We start from the raw sequence: 19,235 nt of genomic DNA, 5'->3' as shown, positions 1-19,235 counted from the left end.
GAGCAGAAGTTCCCAAAGGTCATTGAGCAGTGCTTTTTAAGAAAAATATGCTGCAGAAGTCATTTTCTTTCAGTGACAGAACTCCTCCTCTGCGTTACCTGTCCCCTTAAGACATAATGTAAAAGCAACGCTGCAGAGCACAGCAGTATTGTACATGTTAGGAGGGAGAAAAGCAGGAGTTTATAGTATGAGATTCTCAGTAAGTAATGCATGTGGGCAGACAAATTCCCTCAAAACAGCTTTTATTTCAGTGGTGTGGAGGATATGTGGCTTTTGTGGTGAACAAGACTCAGTTGCAGCTTTCGTTCTAGGCTAAACTACGTATTCTGTTCTCTTGGTGTGTGTTTTCCAAGTCTCTGATGTTTTTATGTTTAGCTTTTCAAGACATTCAAGCTACGTTACTCTGTGGAAGAATTATGTGTTACTTTGAGAGCCTTTAGGTTTTAATGAACACTTATTTATGCTGAAGATGGGGGTGGTGGGGAGCAAAGCTTTTGATGAAGGGTGTTTTCCAGCACATTTACTTCACTTCAAGGAAGCCAGTGTCACTTTTATCTATAAAATGCATCCTAACATATGGTAACACAAACAAGGATACCGAAATTGTGTTACTTTCTTCATCTTAGCACCATTTTCACTGGAATAAAAAATCTTTTTTTCCCTTTTCTTTTAGTATGCTTTCTCTTCTGATTTTAAAATGTAAATTAAAGATCAAAGTGACCGTTCCCAATTCAAGCACGCACGTGGTGTGCTCCCATACTGTTCTGTGAAATACCTTATTTGTGCACTCATGTTGTCTTTGTCTCAGCAACAGCAAAACTTTTATTTTAAGTATTCTTGTATTACTCAAAACAACATGGGAGAAAGTCTGACATTCAGTCCTCCTTATTTGTTACTTCTCTCTTAACCCCTACAGCTTAGAATAAATTTCAGTCTCTTGAAATAAGGAATTCTAGTTACATTGTTTTGCTGAAACTAAAACATTCTAAATTGCTGGAGCTGGGCCTTTGTGCTTGGATGTTGAGTGAACAGGTTTTAAACATGGCAGCTCCCTATGGCGTGTTCATGTCTTCGGTACTTGAAACTTCGTTACTAATTGGAAGTGTCTCATGTTGGAAGTCTCCACCAAAATTTTCCTTGCGCTGTTTTGTTCTTGGCTGTATGCTTATTGTAGTTAAATATATTGCCAATAAATATTTTTGCTTAGTTTTGCTAGAAATGTGTAGAAATTTACATACTCTCCATTGGTAGCCTCGTTACTGTGAACAGTATCTGTTTTGAGAGTACTTGATTTCTGATGTGTATTTTCTTGTCTTTTTCTTCTCATAGAAAGCGATTTCTTCTCCAACTGTGTCACGCCTTACAGATACATCAAAATTCACGGGTTCTCACAAAGAGAGGTTTGATCCCAGTGGGAAAGGAAAAGGCAAAGCTGGCCGAGAAGATCTGGTTGATACTTCAGGATATGTATCTGGCTATAAGCATGCAGGCACATATGATCATAAAGTACAAGGAAGCAAGTAAGGCTTGAAGGTTTAAAATACAGGGGGAGAAAGGGAAAGAGAGAATATATTTTTAAGAATGACATAGATGAGTCCCACGTGTTTCAGTTATTGTGAATGCTAAGACTATGTGTTCAAGAAGTTTTTTTCAGAAACTGGAACTGATTTTAACATCTGCTGAGCAACTTGCAGCATAGCACCACTTCATTACATTCCTTATGTGTATATTGGCAAAAGAAAACGTACCAGTACAAAAAGGACATCATTTTGTTGAGCTCTTTAGACGAAAAGAAAAAAGCAATGTCAAGAGCTGTTATGCCACACTTTGTCAATCCGAGCAAAAAATAAAAAATAAATAAAAAAAAAAATTCAAACATTCCTAAATATCCAGTTGCTCTGAGGTTGTAGAAGAGAACCCTCTGAAAAAAGGTTCTTTCATAGCAGCATTTCTGAAAAGTATGCCATTACTTAGGCAGTTTGATTTCACTACTGTTCTGGGGCTTTTAAAAAAATGTCTTTTATGGGATCTGGCACTTTCCTTAAAAGATTCAACAGTGTATTATTGTGGAGTAAGTTGTTGTATTATATAAGGCGCTAATCTGTAAATTTCATACATCATTTATGAAAACTGAAAAGAAAAAAAAAAGGAAAAACATATTTTTGTGACAATACAGGTTCTGATGTATTTATGTCAGCAGAAGGAGGTGGCAAATATGAACCCTTACTGTCCTCGTGTCTGTTCTTTCTGCATTGTTATTGTGTTTACTGTAGTGCGTTTCTGACTGGCTGGATTTAGATGGAGCTAATGTACTAACGTGGTGGGTGAGGAACAAGATCTTGCTATGAAAGTCTTCTAGGTCTTTTTGTAGTCTGTTCTCAAATTTGAACTAATTATGCTTTAAAACCTTGAATATGACTAAACACTGCCAATCAGATTGCTATTAAGTGAATGTTGTGCACATGCATTGGCATATATCCCCTTTAAGCTCTAACACATGCAATGGAAGTTTATGGCCTTTTGTATTAAGGAAATATATAATATTAATATCCACATAATTAATTATAATGAATTGTAATTAATCACACAGAAAAATATACCGTTATACCCAGGCTACGTGTTCTGTTAGTTTTGTCTGAAGCCGAAGGATTTGTTTCTCTGTGCTGCCTTACTTGGGAGTGATTTTATTGATGGGAATAGCTTTATATTTCTATGGAAAAAACAATTGCATACATTTAAGGTACAGGCAGCTGGGTGTGACCTGCCTCTGGCTCAGATTGCCAAAACGAGTTAACAGGAATAAAAATCACTCTTCTTCTTCTTCTCCTTTTTCTTTTTTTTTTTTTTTTTTTTTTTTTTTTGTCTTTGTATATGTGTGCATACATGTTACTGGTTAAACAAGAGAGAAAAGGCCAGTTCAATTTTCTGTGAGAGCTGAACAAGTACTCTGACGTATTGCTCTGCCTGTAAAATTATAAAAGATATATTTTGGAGTATTTAAAAACACCTTCTAGTAGTTTTGCTTTGCTTGTTTTCAAACAGATGCACTGATTTTAATGTTTTGACTGTGGATAAAGGCTGATAAGTTTACAGTTTTTCTCCTACTCTGATCAGCATGCCTTTCAGAGTTATAAGCTGTATACTCTGATCTGTGTCATCATATTTCTTGCAGGTCACAATCTGTATTTGGCCTATATACAGAAAGCGCACTGGTTTTCAGTCCCTAACTGTTCATGTTTTGTTTTTCTGACATTTGGCCTGTCTTGTAATTCAGCCTCCAATGACCCTTTGAACCCATGCTTCAGCCTGAACGCAAACAGCAATGTGCAAATACAAGGACTTCCTCATGAACTTGAAGATTTTTTGTTTGTTTATAATTTGTTTTGGTTTTTGTTTTGAGGAGGGAAGGAAGTTTGCCGAAGACTCAGCACATGCTATTGTAAGGATTTGAATATCTTCTTCCCATGATTGACTCTGCTTATCTGGGAAGATTTTTGACGCATCTAAGGATGCTCAGGATGAGAAGCTTTTTGAAGTCTTGACTAACTTATTGCTCTTGAAGAAAAGTTTCAGTGGAGTGAAGGAGCACACACTCCTTTGTTGCACTGCTTACCTGTCACACTCCGAAAAAGAAAATAGCACATTGTTATACAAGCAACGATTAAATTTTTCCAGCATGGCAGTAGACTGGCTAACTGCAGAGAACCCTCTTTGTGATACAGCATTCATGCCTGTGCACCTCAGGAACACCCTGGGATAGGCCTGTAGCTTTTTTTGTAAGTAAAGAGGCTAAGTCTGTAACTCTTGACAAATCCTCAGCTAAGTTACAGGCACGATCAATGCCCCTGTTCTTCCCGTTGACTCAGAGACTTAACTTATTGGTAGCTGAAAAGATCTGGACCCTGCTTGAATCAAAGGTGAGGTCTGGTCTATTGCAGAGCTCTTCCAACACGTTTTTGATCTTGCTGTTTGTTGCTAGCTAGCTGTCATGACAGGAATAGTAGGTGATACCTAACCTAAGGTGCACAAGTGATAGGCTTTCTAAAGTACACAAATGCAGATACCAAAATGTTACTGCAGAAGAAGGAATGACAGGTTAGAAAAGTTTTACAGACTTACTAGGTTTTAAATTGCTAGTCCATGGCATGAGCAAAATAGGCACACTCGTAAGATGTAGAAGGCATGCAAAAGAATTGGGAGTGGGGACAGATTCAAGCTGGCACTTGAAATGGAACAAAACTGCATACTTGGAAGAGGCTGATGGAACTAGCCAGCAGTCTGCTAGAGCTTAACTTTATATTACAGTATGAAATTCCTGCGAGAGCAAAACACTTTGGATGGACCTGATGCAAATTTGTGCAATATATACAGTGATATATTAAGTTTTGGATCAGGACCTGAAAAGGTGCTTCAGATAGCATATGGTATTCTGTTTTGAAGGACACACTTTTTCTTCTTCACTGCAGATGGATAGCTTTAAATCTCTATCAAATACATGAAAAGAAATTTGATATGACAGCGAAGAAAGGAAGTTGTGGCTGGAAAAGTAGTAATCGGTAAACATTTTCCTCTCTACACTTGATACAGAAGATGCAGGCTATGAATGAAAGCATAAAACCATAGAATCATAGATGCATCATATATATGTGTATTAGAACTTCAGCCACCCATTTATGCTCTTACTTTCTCACTAATTTTGGTGGGTAGTGAAAAGCCTAAATAATAGCTTGAATGTTAGCCATGCTTGTTAATGTTCCAGGCCTATCTGGAAATGAAGCCAAGTGTGTATTTTATTTGTTCATTGACTCTTCCCTGCACTGTTAGGACAGCAAGCACAGCTTGTAATTCAGAGATTATGGGAAAGGAGAGGTCAAGAGGTGCAGTAGAGCATGCTCATCATCCTGTGCACCACTATTCTAGACTACCTAAATGACATGCCTGAAGTAAGGACGTGTACTTAATAAGGTTTGCACTCATCTCCTTTTTTTGGGCATCTAAATTCATTCCTTCAGACTTTCCAGTCTCATTTTCAGCAGCCCATCTGCAGTGCTCTTGTACGTGATGTCATCTATAAAACCCTACTATTCTTAATAATTTTGCTTTCAGTACTGCTGAACATTGTTTTGAGATAAACATGATCAAAAAGTTCAGGCAGCTTTTCGTGATAACTGTATTTAAGAACAAACTCAAATTATACCGTTTATTTAAAATTAAAGCCTTAGATACTATAATAGTTCGCAATCTTAATAAGACTACCTATACCAGATTGAGAACAACAAATTCAAATCCTGACTGAGGCAAAAGAGTAATATTATGGGAAATCTTAAGTAAAATGTGCAGAAGAATTTTTTTAATTATTATTATTAGCTCTTGTTTGCTAATTCCTCTACTCATTCTTTGTGCTTTAGTTACTTGTTGAGAGTTTTCCAACAGTCATACCTGTATGGAAAATCAGAAACAAGAATTACTGTCCTTCATATGGCTATCAAAGCTATCACAGTATTATTACTGAAAGGCAGACATTGAGTTATATGTTGTTTCAACAGTCCAGTGTGAACATTTCTGATTAATTGTAACAAAGTACTTGGAAGACCAAAGGAAATGCGGAACATTGGCCACTTTCTTACTTTAGGAAAGTGAAAGGGTAATTTCCAAACTACTGATGTGTCACACCTTGTTCTTCATTAACATAGAGGTTATCCTTCAAAGATATTTTTGATTAAAGTATGATATTTTTAATGTATTTTACTGATATTACCTCAATCAAAATTTCCTCTGATAACTTTTTGGAATCATGAAGTTCATGTATTATTTATTTCAGTCATGTTTTCCCTCTGTTGGCTCAATTAATACCATTTTTATAGCAGATGGAATTCATTGATAACCCAGAACTAGAGTATATGACTAGTTAAGAGTTTGGCTTGCAAGTGAGAGGTATCAAGAGAGTCCTTGTGTATCCTTCTCCAAACCCAAACCTTCAAAGTTGTAGTTAAGAAAGTTTTTTTTTCTTAAGCCTTGTCATAGTTACAAAATAAACTTCAATTATTTGTGTCTGCATGTGTGATAAGTATCAGCTGTTTGGAATATAAACTAGCTTTACAGAAATTGCATGTATTCTGGGGGCATGCGCCTGTCATCTGTGAGTAAGAATTCTCTGTTAGCACTGGCCAAGAAACAAACCATTTACTCTCATGATAGGTAAAATGTAATGTGTTGCACCTAGTACATATCCTTTAAACTGACTGTTAGCCTTGCGTGTGCACTAAAATAACTACAGCTTTGTGTACATTGTTTGTAGTGTGGATATTACGTTCTTTCTTTGTTAGTTGATGGTAGGTAATGTAATACATGAGACTTGTACAAGTTTGTGTGCACACATACTTTCTAGATTCAGATAAATAATTAAACTGTGTAGGCACTGTCCTAAACCTTAAACCTTAAAGGGCCAAGCTCTAATCCTGCAACTGGAGCTATTCAGGGCCAGTTGGAAATGCTACCATTCTATCTCCATAGCATGAAAGGAGGGATCTAGGAGTGTTTTTATGTTTTAACACGTACAACTACTCCCTTTCTATTTCTGGAGGAAAGTGTTCTTCAGTAAATCTGACATAGACTTGTTGTGACAAGAAGAGTTCTTCCCTTGTTAGGAAGTAGGAAAGAGCCAGGGATAAATCAGTAGTTCCTCTGAGTGCTCCGAGGAGATCACTTAAAATTATGCCCTCTGTATTTTTCTTTAACCCAACTTTGAGAAGTAAGTTGACACTCACTATGTATGTGCAAAGTTTTTTGTCATCAGTTGAATAAGTACATCGTGGTGTACTGGAGCAGGAGATGGACTCTGACTCACAGTGTTTGTAGACTCGAGCCTTGCGTAAACCTTTAGAAAATGAAGTACCTGAAACATGGCAGATTTCAAACTTGTGTGAAATTCTTAGTCAGGAGTGGTACATGATTCATGGGTGTGTACCTCCTATATTTGGAGTTTTGCCCATAAAATAGCATTTGGACATTGAGAGTCTAATTTTGTGCACCCAAGTGCCCATTTGGCTAACTAGATATAAGCTGGAAATGATAGACTGAGCTGTTCCTTTTAAGTCTTCAGAGTCCTAAAACTAGTGACAGACCATTCATTGCATTCATGCTTGCTTGTTTAACTCAAAAATAATGTTTCAAAAGATTTCTCAGCTACGATGCTTCAGGAGGCTAACGAATATTGCAGGTAGATCCTCCAGATCTTTACTGTCTAATCAATTTATATTTTCAGGAACAAATAACTGTTATGTACTTGGGGGTTTATTTTTTGTGTGTGTGTGTGTGTGTTTTAGTATATCACCTGAGCTGTATTTCTTCAAAATCCACGTAGAGATGATGGGATTCAAAACAAGTTTAAGATGTAACTGTTTATAGTTCTTGGAAAATGTTTCAATTGAGTTGTTTCATTCCAAATAATTGATTGCCCACTGTAGGCAGATTTTGGCAAGAGCAAACTTGATAATAAATAAATAATAATTTGAAAAAAAAAAACAAAAACACAACAAGCATATTTACTGAGTATTTTTGACAGATTTACAAATAACATACTGGTAGTCCAAAATTATTTAGAAGTAACAATAATTTTGCTTTGTAATCATACTCACACACGTGCATTTGCATTATTTTGGGACGGATGAGTGGCTAGAGTACAGAGGAGGCTTTTTGGCTTGTTCGTTTTGGATTATTATTATATTTTTAATATATCTACAAATTGACACTGGAGAGCCCAACTTGCTAACGTGACCTGGAAAGATAATAAATACCTTCCACATTCCATTGTGGGTAAAGCATCCAATGACTTAGTTTTCAAAAATATTTTTAAAGCATCTCTTTTTATGAGTTAGTGTACAGCATATGGCGCTTGCACAAAGCATTTGTAAAGCTCTGAGGTAATTCATGTAATGGCAACTTCAACTTGACTTCATATGTTTTTATTCAAGATTTTTTATTACACATTGTTCAGGACAGGTCACAGACTTGAATAAAGTTGCATTCAAGTGAATTTAAAATAAAGCCCTAAAACTGTACTCACACTTCATCCTCTTTACATTTTACTCTGGATGCTGTAGATGATAAATGCAAAAAAAAAAAAGAAAAGAAAAAGAAAGGAAGAGCAGCAATCTATGTGGTAATATTCACCCACAGTGATGAATTACTTTAAGCTCCAGTTTATGTTGGATGCTTTTCTGCATGCTTGCGTTTGATCAAATGTTATTTTTAAACAAAGAAATTAAATAATGTGAAATAATGCAGCCTGTGCTGTGTTCAGTAGAGTAATATTAATGCAAGTGAAATGCTGAATATCTGTAACATTTATCCTAAATACATACTAGCTCTTTATAAAGGCTTTGTGTAAGGGCAGTTATCCCATAAACTGTAGGTAAATCTGTTGGCAGACTACTTGTTAGCACTGCAGTGCATGAAATGACAAGGTCATCAACAAAAACAAGTTACAGGATGCAGCAGAGTTGTGTCTGTGTTTATATTTGTGCTGAGTTCAGAATATGTAACTTTTGGCAAATTACTACATCAGGGAAGATGCTTTTAATGCAAAGGAATTTGTCTTTCTGTGAAGCAGAGAAATAGTTGATGTTGGGTAAGTATGTAGGCCACTCTGAACGCACTGCCTCCTATTTGTTTCCATGGACACTACAACAGGTACAAGGAGCTCAGTAACACTATTTGGTAAATTCTCAGCTATGAGGCATTTATTTTTCAGCATAGTCACCACCATTAGCTATGCATTTTTACCAGCCATGCACAAGAGCCTGCATGCAGTGCTTGTAAAGTTCTGTGCCAGCAGTGGCAATCCACTGAAACACAGCTGCTACTGCCTCACTGTTCTCACATCCATTCTTTGATTTCCATGTTCGCTCGGCAAGCATCAATGAATGCCAGTGGTTGCCATCTTTTCTGCAGGGAGGAATTCAGTGACGCACCTTTGCTTCATCCACACTTCCATGCCAGATGCCATTTTGTCAGACTGCCCCTCTGCTGCATCTGTTGCACAGAAGCAAAATGGAATGGAGTGTTGGTGGGAATGTGCAGCTTCTACTGCCATACCACCAACAACCACCTCTGATGTCGTGGGCCCACGCACTAAAATAGGAGGCATTACTTTCAGAGCACCCCTCATATGTTGATGTTTATTCTTTGCACGGTTTTATGTATCAGATTTAAATATTGCAAGAGGAACATATTTATACAGAATTATATTTTTGGAATCTCTGGGGTTGGTTTTCTTCAGTCATTAACCATTTATTAATCTATCCACATCATGCTTTATTCCTTTGCTAGATTATTTATCTGTCCGTGCTATCCCGATTTTTTTTCTTCTTATTTTTGTTTAGGTGGTTTGATAATTTATTTGCACAAATTTGAATGTGCATGCCATTAGGATCTGACTGTAAAGCAAAGAGGCAAAACAGTTTCATCTTTGCTTACCTGGTGCACTTATTAAAACCTAATTGTTAAATAATTGAGGTAGATCGTGACATAGTTTTCCATGGAGTACTGTCCAGCATGATAAAAGCCTTCAGTGAATTTTACTATTTCTTGCTCTTGTTTTGATTTCTTTTTCATCTTGGTCTAAAAAAAACTCCAAGACAAAACAAAAGAGCCTAGGAAGCTGCTACCTGCAGTATTTGCAACATTTGACATTTCTAATATTAGCTGTCAGCTGTACTGCCTACTTTGTTCACTGTGGAATTTTCAACATGGTAAAAACTTTGCAAGATTATTTAATCTTGCAAGCTTACTTTTTTCTCCCCTGTACGTCGAGAAATCTTTTTGTGATTATTGCACATGAACAATTTGAGCAAAGCGTGTCTTGATCTTACCTGCAATGGCTAAACACATCCTAAGCAGAGACTTTTAACCATATTGTAAAGGGGTCCAGGCACTGTCTGGTGCAAAGCACACTAGGCAAAATCTTACCACCACTGCAGTCACTGCGAGAATTCTGACATTAGCCAAAATAGAACCACCATTGTAACGGGGTTAATATGCTTAATAAGCATGACGAGAAGTTTCGTGGGATCACAACATTGATTCCCTCTTTCCATATCTTTGTTTCTGTTAATTTAAAATTACTACTACTCGATCTTTAAAACAAATAAACTTGAAGGGGGATCATATACTACTAGTTTGTACTAATTTTTTTTTTTTTTTTTTTTTTTTTCAGGAAAGGGAAACAAATTATATATATATATGCAATATATTTTTACACTGTTTATTAATTTTAGGAAGTATTAAATGTATCACTTTATCAGTGTGAGTGTCATAGTAATGACAATGCTATGGATGTTTTAAACGTTCCAGAGTTGTCTCATTAAATTCTAAGAAAGTATTAACAAAGGAAAATCTATTTTGTCTCCAATGTTACTATCAAAGTTTTTGGGAAAAAAGTTGAAGTACAGCAATTTGAATAGCACTGTAAAAGCTTGGCTTGAGAAGTTGTAGTGAAATCCATACTGTAAACACCGTTTTTTAAAGCAGGAGTTCTCGTAAAGTATGTTACTGCTGTTGACTGACTGTTTAAATTTGTATCTTTAGTTGGTAAAGTGATCAATAAATGTGTTACTACATCATTTTCTGGTTTTCTTGAAGTAAATTATGCTTGCTGTTAAACTTTGTTGCAACAATTATTTTACAGTGTAGATGTTAAGCAAATTGCTAATGAATGTATAAATTAAAAATATATATTCATGAACAGCTAGTTCTCTGACTATTAGCAGATTTTTGGGTTTTTTTTGTACCACTTCTTTTCCTAGTTTTAGTAATAAAGCTAGTCATTGGCATTGTGGCTAAAGAGGAACAAGAGCCTGCCTGCTGTGCTAGTAAAGATTTGCACTAGCAGAGGCGATCCACTTGTTGCTGTTGCCACTGCTGTATCACACCACTCATTGCCTCACTGTGCTAACATCCACTGCTTGGTTTTCATGAACATTTGGCAATTTTTTCTGCGTGGAGGAAGTCAGTCTCACATTTTTGCTTCATACGCTTTTCCATGTCGTACATCTTTTATTGGACTGCATCTCTGCTACCATCTGCAGCATGGCAAAAAAATATACAGAGTGTCGTCAGGAAGGTTCAGCTTCTACTGCCATATCACAAACATCCACATCTGGTTTAGTGGACCCACATAGTAAAATAGGAGGCTTTTGGAGTAGCCCTAATAAATGGAAATAAAACAAAGGCAGCTATTTAGGTAGTAAGGGATAAACTAGTACAAGAAAACTGAAGGATAATGGGCTTGTTGCTGGTCTGTACACTTGTGGAGCCATGCCCATCTAGCTGTACTGTCTTAGTAAATTCAGTTCCTGACTGAGGCATCTCTGTTCTGTGTACGTACATGCATATTGATGTGTAATTGCCAAAAGCTGGCACAGATCACAGAGGTGCTTGTGCTGCCAGCAACTGAGTTACATGTAAGTTAGCAGCTACAGTACTGGTTGCAGATGTAAAATCATATTGCCAGTTTGCATGGATTCACACAAATCTAGATCAACCTAAATGGTGGCCACTTGCTACATTAAAAATATATTAAAAAAAAAAAAAAAAAAAAAAAAGTTTACATCTGTACATCTTTATTTTATTAACCATCATAACGTGAAAACTTAATTGCACTCATAAGTACCAAAATAATCCATATCGTGCCATCAAAACTTCTTATTTAGAGAAGATATCAATCCCAAAATGATACTAGTTAGGGTAACTTTTCATCATAGCTTTTCATCTGGTCTGGATAAAGTCAGCAGCAAACAAGTAGTTCCTAATCTTGTCTATAGGTAGTTTATTGCCTACGGTAATGTAGATTATTTAGGGACACAAGAATCAAAAAGCACGCAGAAGCTGAATTGATTAGGAGCACAAAGAATTATGTTTTCTTATACTACTTGATAGTAATGTAGGCCTGCATAACTGTTGGATTAGAGTTAGTCTTCAGAAGTGTCCACCTTTTTAGTTATTCTGGATGCATCAACCTGAAGAGAATAGAAAGAACTTCTGCTTCCTGTAGAAAATCTAGACTCATCTTCCCCCTGAATGGAGATATAAAAGGGAATATCATGCGTTTGTGGAGAAGCATATAGTTTCAGATTGAAAAGTAGCCTTTTCCTTCATTGTACAGCATTTGAAATGAGTTTCATTGTAGAAGACACAATCCAGACCTTTCAGGATCAGCTAATAAATGAGGAAATGTGCAACAATTTTATGTAGTTCTTCACTTCTACTTATGAATGAAGGGGAAATTTTTGTTTGTTTGTTTACTTTTGTTTTCTTTTTTTCAGAAAGGTCATTGTGGAACTCCTTGTTTTCTCCTTCACCTCTGTTTTTAGTTCATGGCCAACTAGAAGTACAAAGTCTTTGAGGGCCTATTCATTCTCATTTAAAACTAGAAGGAAAATACAAAGTAAGGCAGACTTGAATCATTATTAGTCATGGAAGATGAGCTGACAGGGAAGGAGAACGGTCTGGCTGAACAGAGACATTTGGCTGGAACTTGGGAACAAAAAGAAAGTTTATCATCTTTGGAAGAGGGAGCAAATAACTTATGAGGATTACAAGTATGTAGTGATGCTGTGCAGGGAGAAAATTAGGCCAAAGCCCAGTTGAACTGAACTTGGCCACTAAGGTGAAATACAACAATAATTTTTTCTATAAATAAATCAACAGTAAGAGGAGGGCAAAGGAGAATCTCCATCCCTTGTTGGACATGAAGGGGAACTCGGTGACCGAGGATCAGGCTGGGGTACTTAATGTCTTCTTTGCCTCAGTCTTAGTAAGAGTAGTTACTCCCTGGGAACACAGCCCCCTGCTCTGGCAGATAGGGATGGGGAACAGAGCAGGCTCTGCATAATCCATGATGAGATGGTTTTGGACGTTCTCTGAAAGCTGGACACTCACAAGTTCATGGAATCGGATGGTTTGTACCCTAGAATACTGAGGGAGTTGGCAGATGTGGTTGCCAAGCCACTCTCCATCATCCTTCAGCAGTCCTGGCTAACCAGGGATGTCCTGGGGACTGACAGATGTGACACCCATCTTCAAAAAGGGCCAGAAAGATGATTCTGGTACCTGCAGACCTGTCAGTCTCACCTCGGCGCCAGGGAAAGTCATGGAATGGATAATCTTGGGAGACGTTATATGGATCAATTAAAAGTCAACCAGGAGATCAGGCCCAGTCAGCATGGGTTCATGAATGGTAGATCCTGATTGACAAATCTGATTTCATTCTATGACAATGTGATCCGCCTACTCAGTGAAGGTAAGGCTATCAGTGTGGTCTACCTGGGCTTCAGTAAAGCCTTTGACACTGTCCCCACAGCATCTTCACAGATGACCTGGCTGCCCACGGTTTGGATGGGCATATACTCCACTGGGTGAAACACTGGCTGAATGGCTGGGCCCAAGGGTTGTGGTCAATGGGGTTAAATCCAATTGGTGGCCAATTGGTGGCCAGTCACAAGTGGAATCTCCCAGGGCTTGGTATGAGGACCACTGCTATTCAACATTTTTATTAATGATCTCGATGTGGGGATTGAGTGCACCCTTCAGTAAGTTTACAGATGACACCAAGTTGGAAGGGAGTGTTGATTTGCCAGAGGGGAGAAAGGTACTACAGAGGGACGTGGACAGGCTGGAACAATGGGCCAAATCGTATGATTTTCAAAAGGGCCAAGTGTCAGGTCCTGCATTTTCCTCACAACAACCCCAGGCAACCGTAGGCCTGGGGAGGAGTGGCTGGAAAGCTGCCTGACACCAAAGGGACCTTGGTGTGCTGATGGACAGTGGGCTGAATACGAGCCAGCGGAGTGCCCAGGTGGCCAAGAAGGCCAATGGCATCCTGGCTTGGATCAGGAATGCTGTGGTGAGCAGCACCAGGGAAGTCATCCTGCCCCTGGACTCGGCTCAAGTGTTGTGTTCAGTTTTGGGCACTTCAGTACAGAAAGGACACTGAGGTGCTGGAGCAGGTCCAAAGGAGGGCAACAAGTGGCTCTGGGCAACCTGTTCTAGTGGTTGGCAGACATGCTCAGACATAGAACATGCTCTCCTCATCACAGCACCAAGCTGCTGGAGTTCAGGAAGAATCTGGACAACACTTTCAGTAATATGGTCTGATTTTTGGATGGTCCTGTGTGAAGCCAGAAGTTGGACTTGTTGATCCTTATGGGTCCCTTCCACCCTGGGGTATTCTATGATTCTATGAGTAGAAAGTCACTTTTGGAATCAGTGGCTGTATCTTTACCTTATTTCACACTGAAAAATCTGAAAATTGGATCTTCAGATCTAAAATCCTTTTGTAGCCTATGAAGTCTCAAAACTTATGAATTATGATAATTCACTGTGTAGAATTATAGAATCATAAAATTATAGAGTCCTTAGAGTTGGAAGGGACCTCTAAAGGTCATCTAGTCCAAATCCCTTGCAATGAAATAAGACATCCACAGCTAGACCATGTTGCTCAGAGCCTAATCCAGTGCCTCACCACCCTCACTGTAAAAGACTTTTTCCTTCTATCTAACCTAAATCTACCCTATTTTGATTTGAAACCATTTTCCCTGGTCCCATCACGACAGACAGTTCTAAAGTCTGTCCTGTTCTTTCCTGTATCTTCCCTTTAGATACTGAAAAGCCACTATCAGTTCATTTTGGAGCCTTCCCTTTTCTAGGATGAACAGCCCCTCAATGGGCTGGTGTTGGGAGGTGTTCCTCTGGATGCACTCCAACAGGTCCATGCTACTCATGTCCTGAGAACTCCAGTGATAGGACAAGGGGAATGGTTTCAAACTGAGACAGGGGAGGTTTAGGTTGGATATTAGAAGGAAGTTTTTCCCCCAGAGGTGGTGAGGCACTGGCACAGGTTGCCCAAGGAGGCTGTGGATGCCCCATCCCTGCAGACATTCAAGGCCAGGCTGGATGTGGCTCTGGGCAGCCTGGGCTGCTGGTTGGTGACCTGCACACAGCAGGGGTTGGAACTGGGTGAGCATGGAGCTCCTTTGCAACCCAGGCCGTTCTGTGATTCTATGATTCACAGAATGCTCAGAATTCACAGATTCCATACTGTTATCTTTTCTCTGCTTTTTCTATCTTCTTTTTCTCTATTCTTTTTTACTTTGTCACTTCCTTTTCTCCTTTTCATGCTTCTCTCTCTCTCTCTCTTTGATGTAACTTTTGACTGGATTCAAGGCTGGGAATCTATTTCCTCTTCTTTTTGTCTCTCTTTTTACAGTCCCTGACTCCTTTCTGGTACATAAGGGTAGTATCCTTACAGGTGTTGAATATTGCTGCAGGTTTTGTGAAGCTGTTTTCTGTTGTAATTCTGTTGAGTTTTAAATTGCTTTGAGATTTGCCAGCATATTACCTTTTGTAATTCTGTTCATAATATTGTTGCAAGTTTTGCTAAGCCACCATCGATTGTAATTCTACTGAGTTTTAAGTCAACGTGTGATTTGTTTTAACCTCTTGAGCAATTGTTTCTTTTGGTTTCCACGCATAAACATAATCAACATAAAAGGTTGATGTCAGCCACCCCACACAGTGGGGACAGGATAGTGGTCACTCACTGTCATCTGGTACTTCAGCTGCTGTAACCTCCAGGTCACTAATTCATATCTTCAGAGCCTCTGCTGATGCTACCATCTGCATTGTGAAGAAGAAAAAATTCTGAGGCTGACTGCTGTGAATTCTTTGTTCACTGTTGTTGTTCCCAGGAACAAGACTCAATGGGAGCAGTCAATGCCACATAACTGAACTGTATTAGGACACCAGTAGCTGGATGGACGTAAAGATATCCAAATACTATGGAATCTGCTGTTGAAAACAGCTGTCAGAGGTCAAGTTGGAGAGTAGACGTAATATGCAGCACTGTACTGTTGCCATAGCCATGTGTTACGTGCAGTTGATTACAATGTCTTGGTATCTTAGAAGCAACATTTATCAACTGTTCTGAAATTGAACAGAACAAATTTTGTTTTGTTTATAGCTATCAGTAATCTACACACAAGGTAACAGCCGCTGATGTTGTTCTTGAAACAGTTTTAGTATGTTATAGACCATTAGGGGCTTTTTTTTTTTTTCCCCCACAGAAAGAATACTGTGCTCTATTTTTCTGGCAGTGTAATTTCTATGGTTTTGTAATTTCTCCAATAGATGGCAGTAGTTACTTATTGGCTGATAAATGAACACTGTATTACAATATACAAACACAAAGCAGTCATGACCAAATACACCAAATATGTATATATATGGGCTTAACAAATAATTCATACATATTTTTGTATGTTTCACGTCATTTGTTTTCTATATTTGAACATAAAATTCTTTCTGAATATTTTCCTTTTGAGCCTTTTTTTTTTTTCTTTTATTTATTTTTTTTTCCACAGAATTGTGACATTATAAAACCAAGAAAAGAGGGTGACCCGAGGTTAATGACAAATTTGCCTGAAGGTAGGCTACTGGAAGTACCTATATTGCAGATACCTTAACTGTCTGACATTAGCTGATGAAGAATCTGTTGAATTTTATGACAGGGAATTAGCAGAAGTGAATATGTGACACCAAGTCTTCTTTTATCATTAAACATGAAAAGCTCAGATGAAACTTCATCTTCAAGCACTCATAAAGCTTCTATGATTCTACTCTCCAAGCTGAAAAGTGGACTCAAAAAGGAAAGATTTTTGACTATAGCACTTCTTATAAATGAAATTTGGAGGCTATACTGCAGTTTCTTGGCTTCATAGATATACTGTACTAACTACAGTTATTTTGCTCTCAGCTTACTTTTTACATCAGCACACCTCTCTACAGCTCCTGAGATCAATTTGTGTATTTTTGGATGGGAGAGCAGTACCAAACTGTCATTGAGCTGTATAAGCATCTGTCTGAGGTCTTTTATGCAGTTATGGCTAATCATAAAGACTTCACAAACCTAAGCTATGCCTGTGATGTTTCACCTGCTGAATAAAGTGTTGTCATGCTTAATATACTGGGGTGCTTAAAGTAGAGCATTTTTTCACCAGAATGATATGTGTTAGTTTAATGCAGTTTTATAAGCAAGCACCATGATTGGTGTGCAGATGGAGGAATGTATGGGATGATTTCCTGCGTTGCAGAAATAAAAGTGAGTTCTGATTTTGCTAAATTAGTGCTTTTTGGGTGAAAATTACCATGGTCTGCTATTGCTGTGAAAAGCTGAATGTTGTCTTGCTAACTTGGTAGTCTCATTAACACAAACATAGGATTGGCTGGCATAATGAATCTCAGAAGCCCAAACAGAGATATGGAGAACCAGAAGACACTGAAAAACACTGAACATCAACCTCAAACATAGGTATGGTTCAAAATCTAGTAATGAGAAATTGATGCAAAAGAATATAGCTTTAGTATTTGTGAATGAGGAGATCTAAATAACTTAATGCCAGCCCTTCCTTGTTTCATGAATTCAAAGCGAGTTTCCAACCACCCTGGCTGTTACTGAGTTTTCCTGCATGCTACTTGTTATCACTTACCTACTTCTATTTCTCTAAGTGCATATAAACACGTGAACTTACTGTGTTCCACTATGTGCCCCCTGTCACGGTGTTTTATCTCCTCGCTTCTGCCTGCTGGACTCTTTATTCTCTGAAAAGGACGACATCCAGGTGACTGTTTGAAAGAAACATGCAAGTGATTACTTTGAGTGAAAAAACATGCATGGCTCTCTGCTTTTCCTTGCTACATTGTCATTATGTGGCTTCACAATATCTGCGGGGAGAGCCAGGATGACAGTGGTCATTCTGTACTCCACATTGACTGGGCAACCTGCTTTTACTGTGAGGTTTCATGTCACACCTTTTGGGCCACGGATTCTCCTTTTGTATCATCACCATGTGTTCGAAGACTCCAAAATAATAAGGAATCCTCTAAGCAATACAAGTACTGCGTAACAAAGTATGTCTCTGTAATATATCTTCTTTCAGTGTTTCAGTGTTTCAGATGTGCCACTATACAAGTCTTGTTCTCTTCTATGTTTCTCCTTACTGTAGGTGGGGTTTCTACACAAATATTCTGTTCATAATAGAACAAATCTTAACCCAAATCTACACAAACAACAACATAGCATTTTCTGCTTGTGATCTTTGGAGGATAACATAAAAAGCCTACACATCTGTACAGTTGATAGCCTTCTTTGATTTAGAGAATGTCAGATATGTAAATCCATATGAGGTTATCAACACGTAGATATAACAAACAGCACTTGTATCTAAGGGCTTTCCTGCTGTTCTTGGATAGAGACACTTATGACAGTCTTAATGTTTGAGCTTCTTGTATGACAAATTAATTAGTAATTACCAGGGCAATAAAACAACCACTGTCACATGTTTGTTTGCCTTGAGGTAGTCCTCACACATGTGAGGCAATACATACCACTACAGGACAAATTAAGCACATTGTTCTAAGACAGTGGATTTTGATATCCTACAGTTCTGCTGTGATGTCACTGCTGTCTTTCAGCCCACTAGCAAGTAGTATTTCAGTCCATGGCCACTGCTCTCTTTTGCAGGTAACCCTAATTCACAAGTTTCTCGCTGCTTTGTTTGCATTTGCTACAACATCCTGTCCTCATCACAATTTACTCCAAACCACCTAGATTTACTTTGGAAGAGAAATGGGATAATAATCATGTAAGCATGACAGAAGCAAGGTTGGGTTACTGGTGGGCAATGTCTTGCAATAAGTTGTATTTGGAAAAGGTGAAGGTAAATATAACAGGGTAGGCCAAATAGCTTTGACTCCTGACCAGAGGTCAGCTCTCCCATCTTGTAGGTCCTTTCCAACCTTGTGATTCCATGATTCTACGATTCTATAATTCTATGACTTGCTGCAATAACTAACTGATTTGAAAGTTTAAGGAAAAAGTTAACTCTCCACATTCTATAGGCTTCTTGTCCATGTAGAATTTGGTCTAAAAATTTTCTGGTTAGGGGTTAGAGCTTCATTTTAAGTGTTAACAGTGTATAGAAAACTTCAGCTTGGATGACTGTAAACTATGGAAACTAATTCAAATGCTATTTTAAAGTAAACCCACTGATCAAATAAAGCATTCAAAATGTGTCATATTTGCTTGGTTGGAGATTGAATAATTAGCCTTTGTCTGTGACCACAGCCAAATTACAAAATCAGATTCAGATAAAGTTCAGGATTCAAGATCTGTGTTCTGT

The 19,235-nt window shown here is 38.1% G+C and overlaps 1 protein-coding gene across 4 annotated transcripts in view; it reads left to right on the top strand.

Moving 5' to 3' along the window:
* The window catches only part of LOC125691400 (tubulin polymerization promoting protein), a 75,806-nt gene extending 65,184 nt beyond the window's left edge, over positions 1–10,622 (top strand). For all 4 annotated transcript variants that reach the window (XM_048940742.1, XM_048940743.1, XM_048940739.1 and 1 more), the window contains one exon: positions 1,330–10,622. In XM_048940742.1, the coding sequence (XP_048796699.1) occupies positions 1,330–1,524 (195 nt within the window). In that variant the 3' untranslated portion in view covers positions 1,525–10,622. The remainder of the gene's footprint in view (positions 1–1,329) is intronic.
* Positions 10,623–19,235: the final 8,613 nt, after the last annotated feature.

The sequence above is a fragment of the Lagopus muta genome, chromosome 3, assembly GCF_023343835.1.
Source record: "Lagopus muta isolate bLagMut1 chromosome 3, bLagMut1 primary, whole genome shotgun sequence".
Lineage (NCBI taxonomy): Eukaryota > Metazoa > Chordata > Aves > Galliformes > Phasianidae > Lagopus > Lagopus muta.
This window is presented reverse-complemented; position numbering and strand designations above follow the sequence as displayed.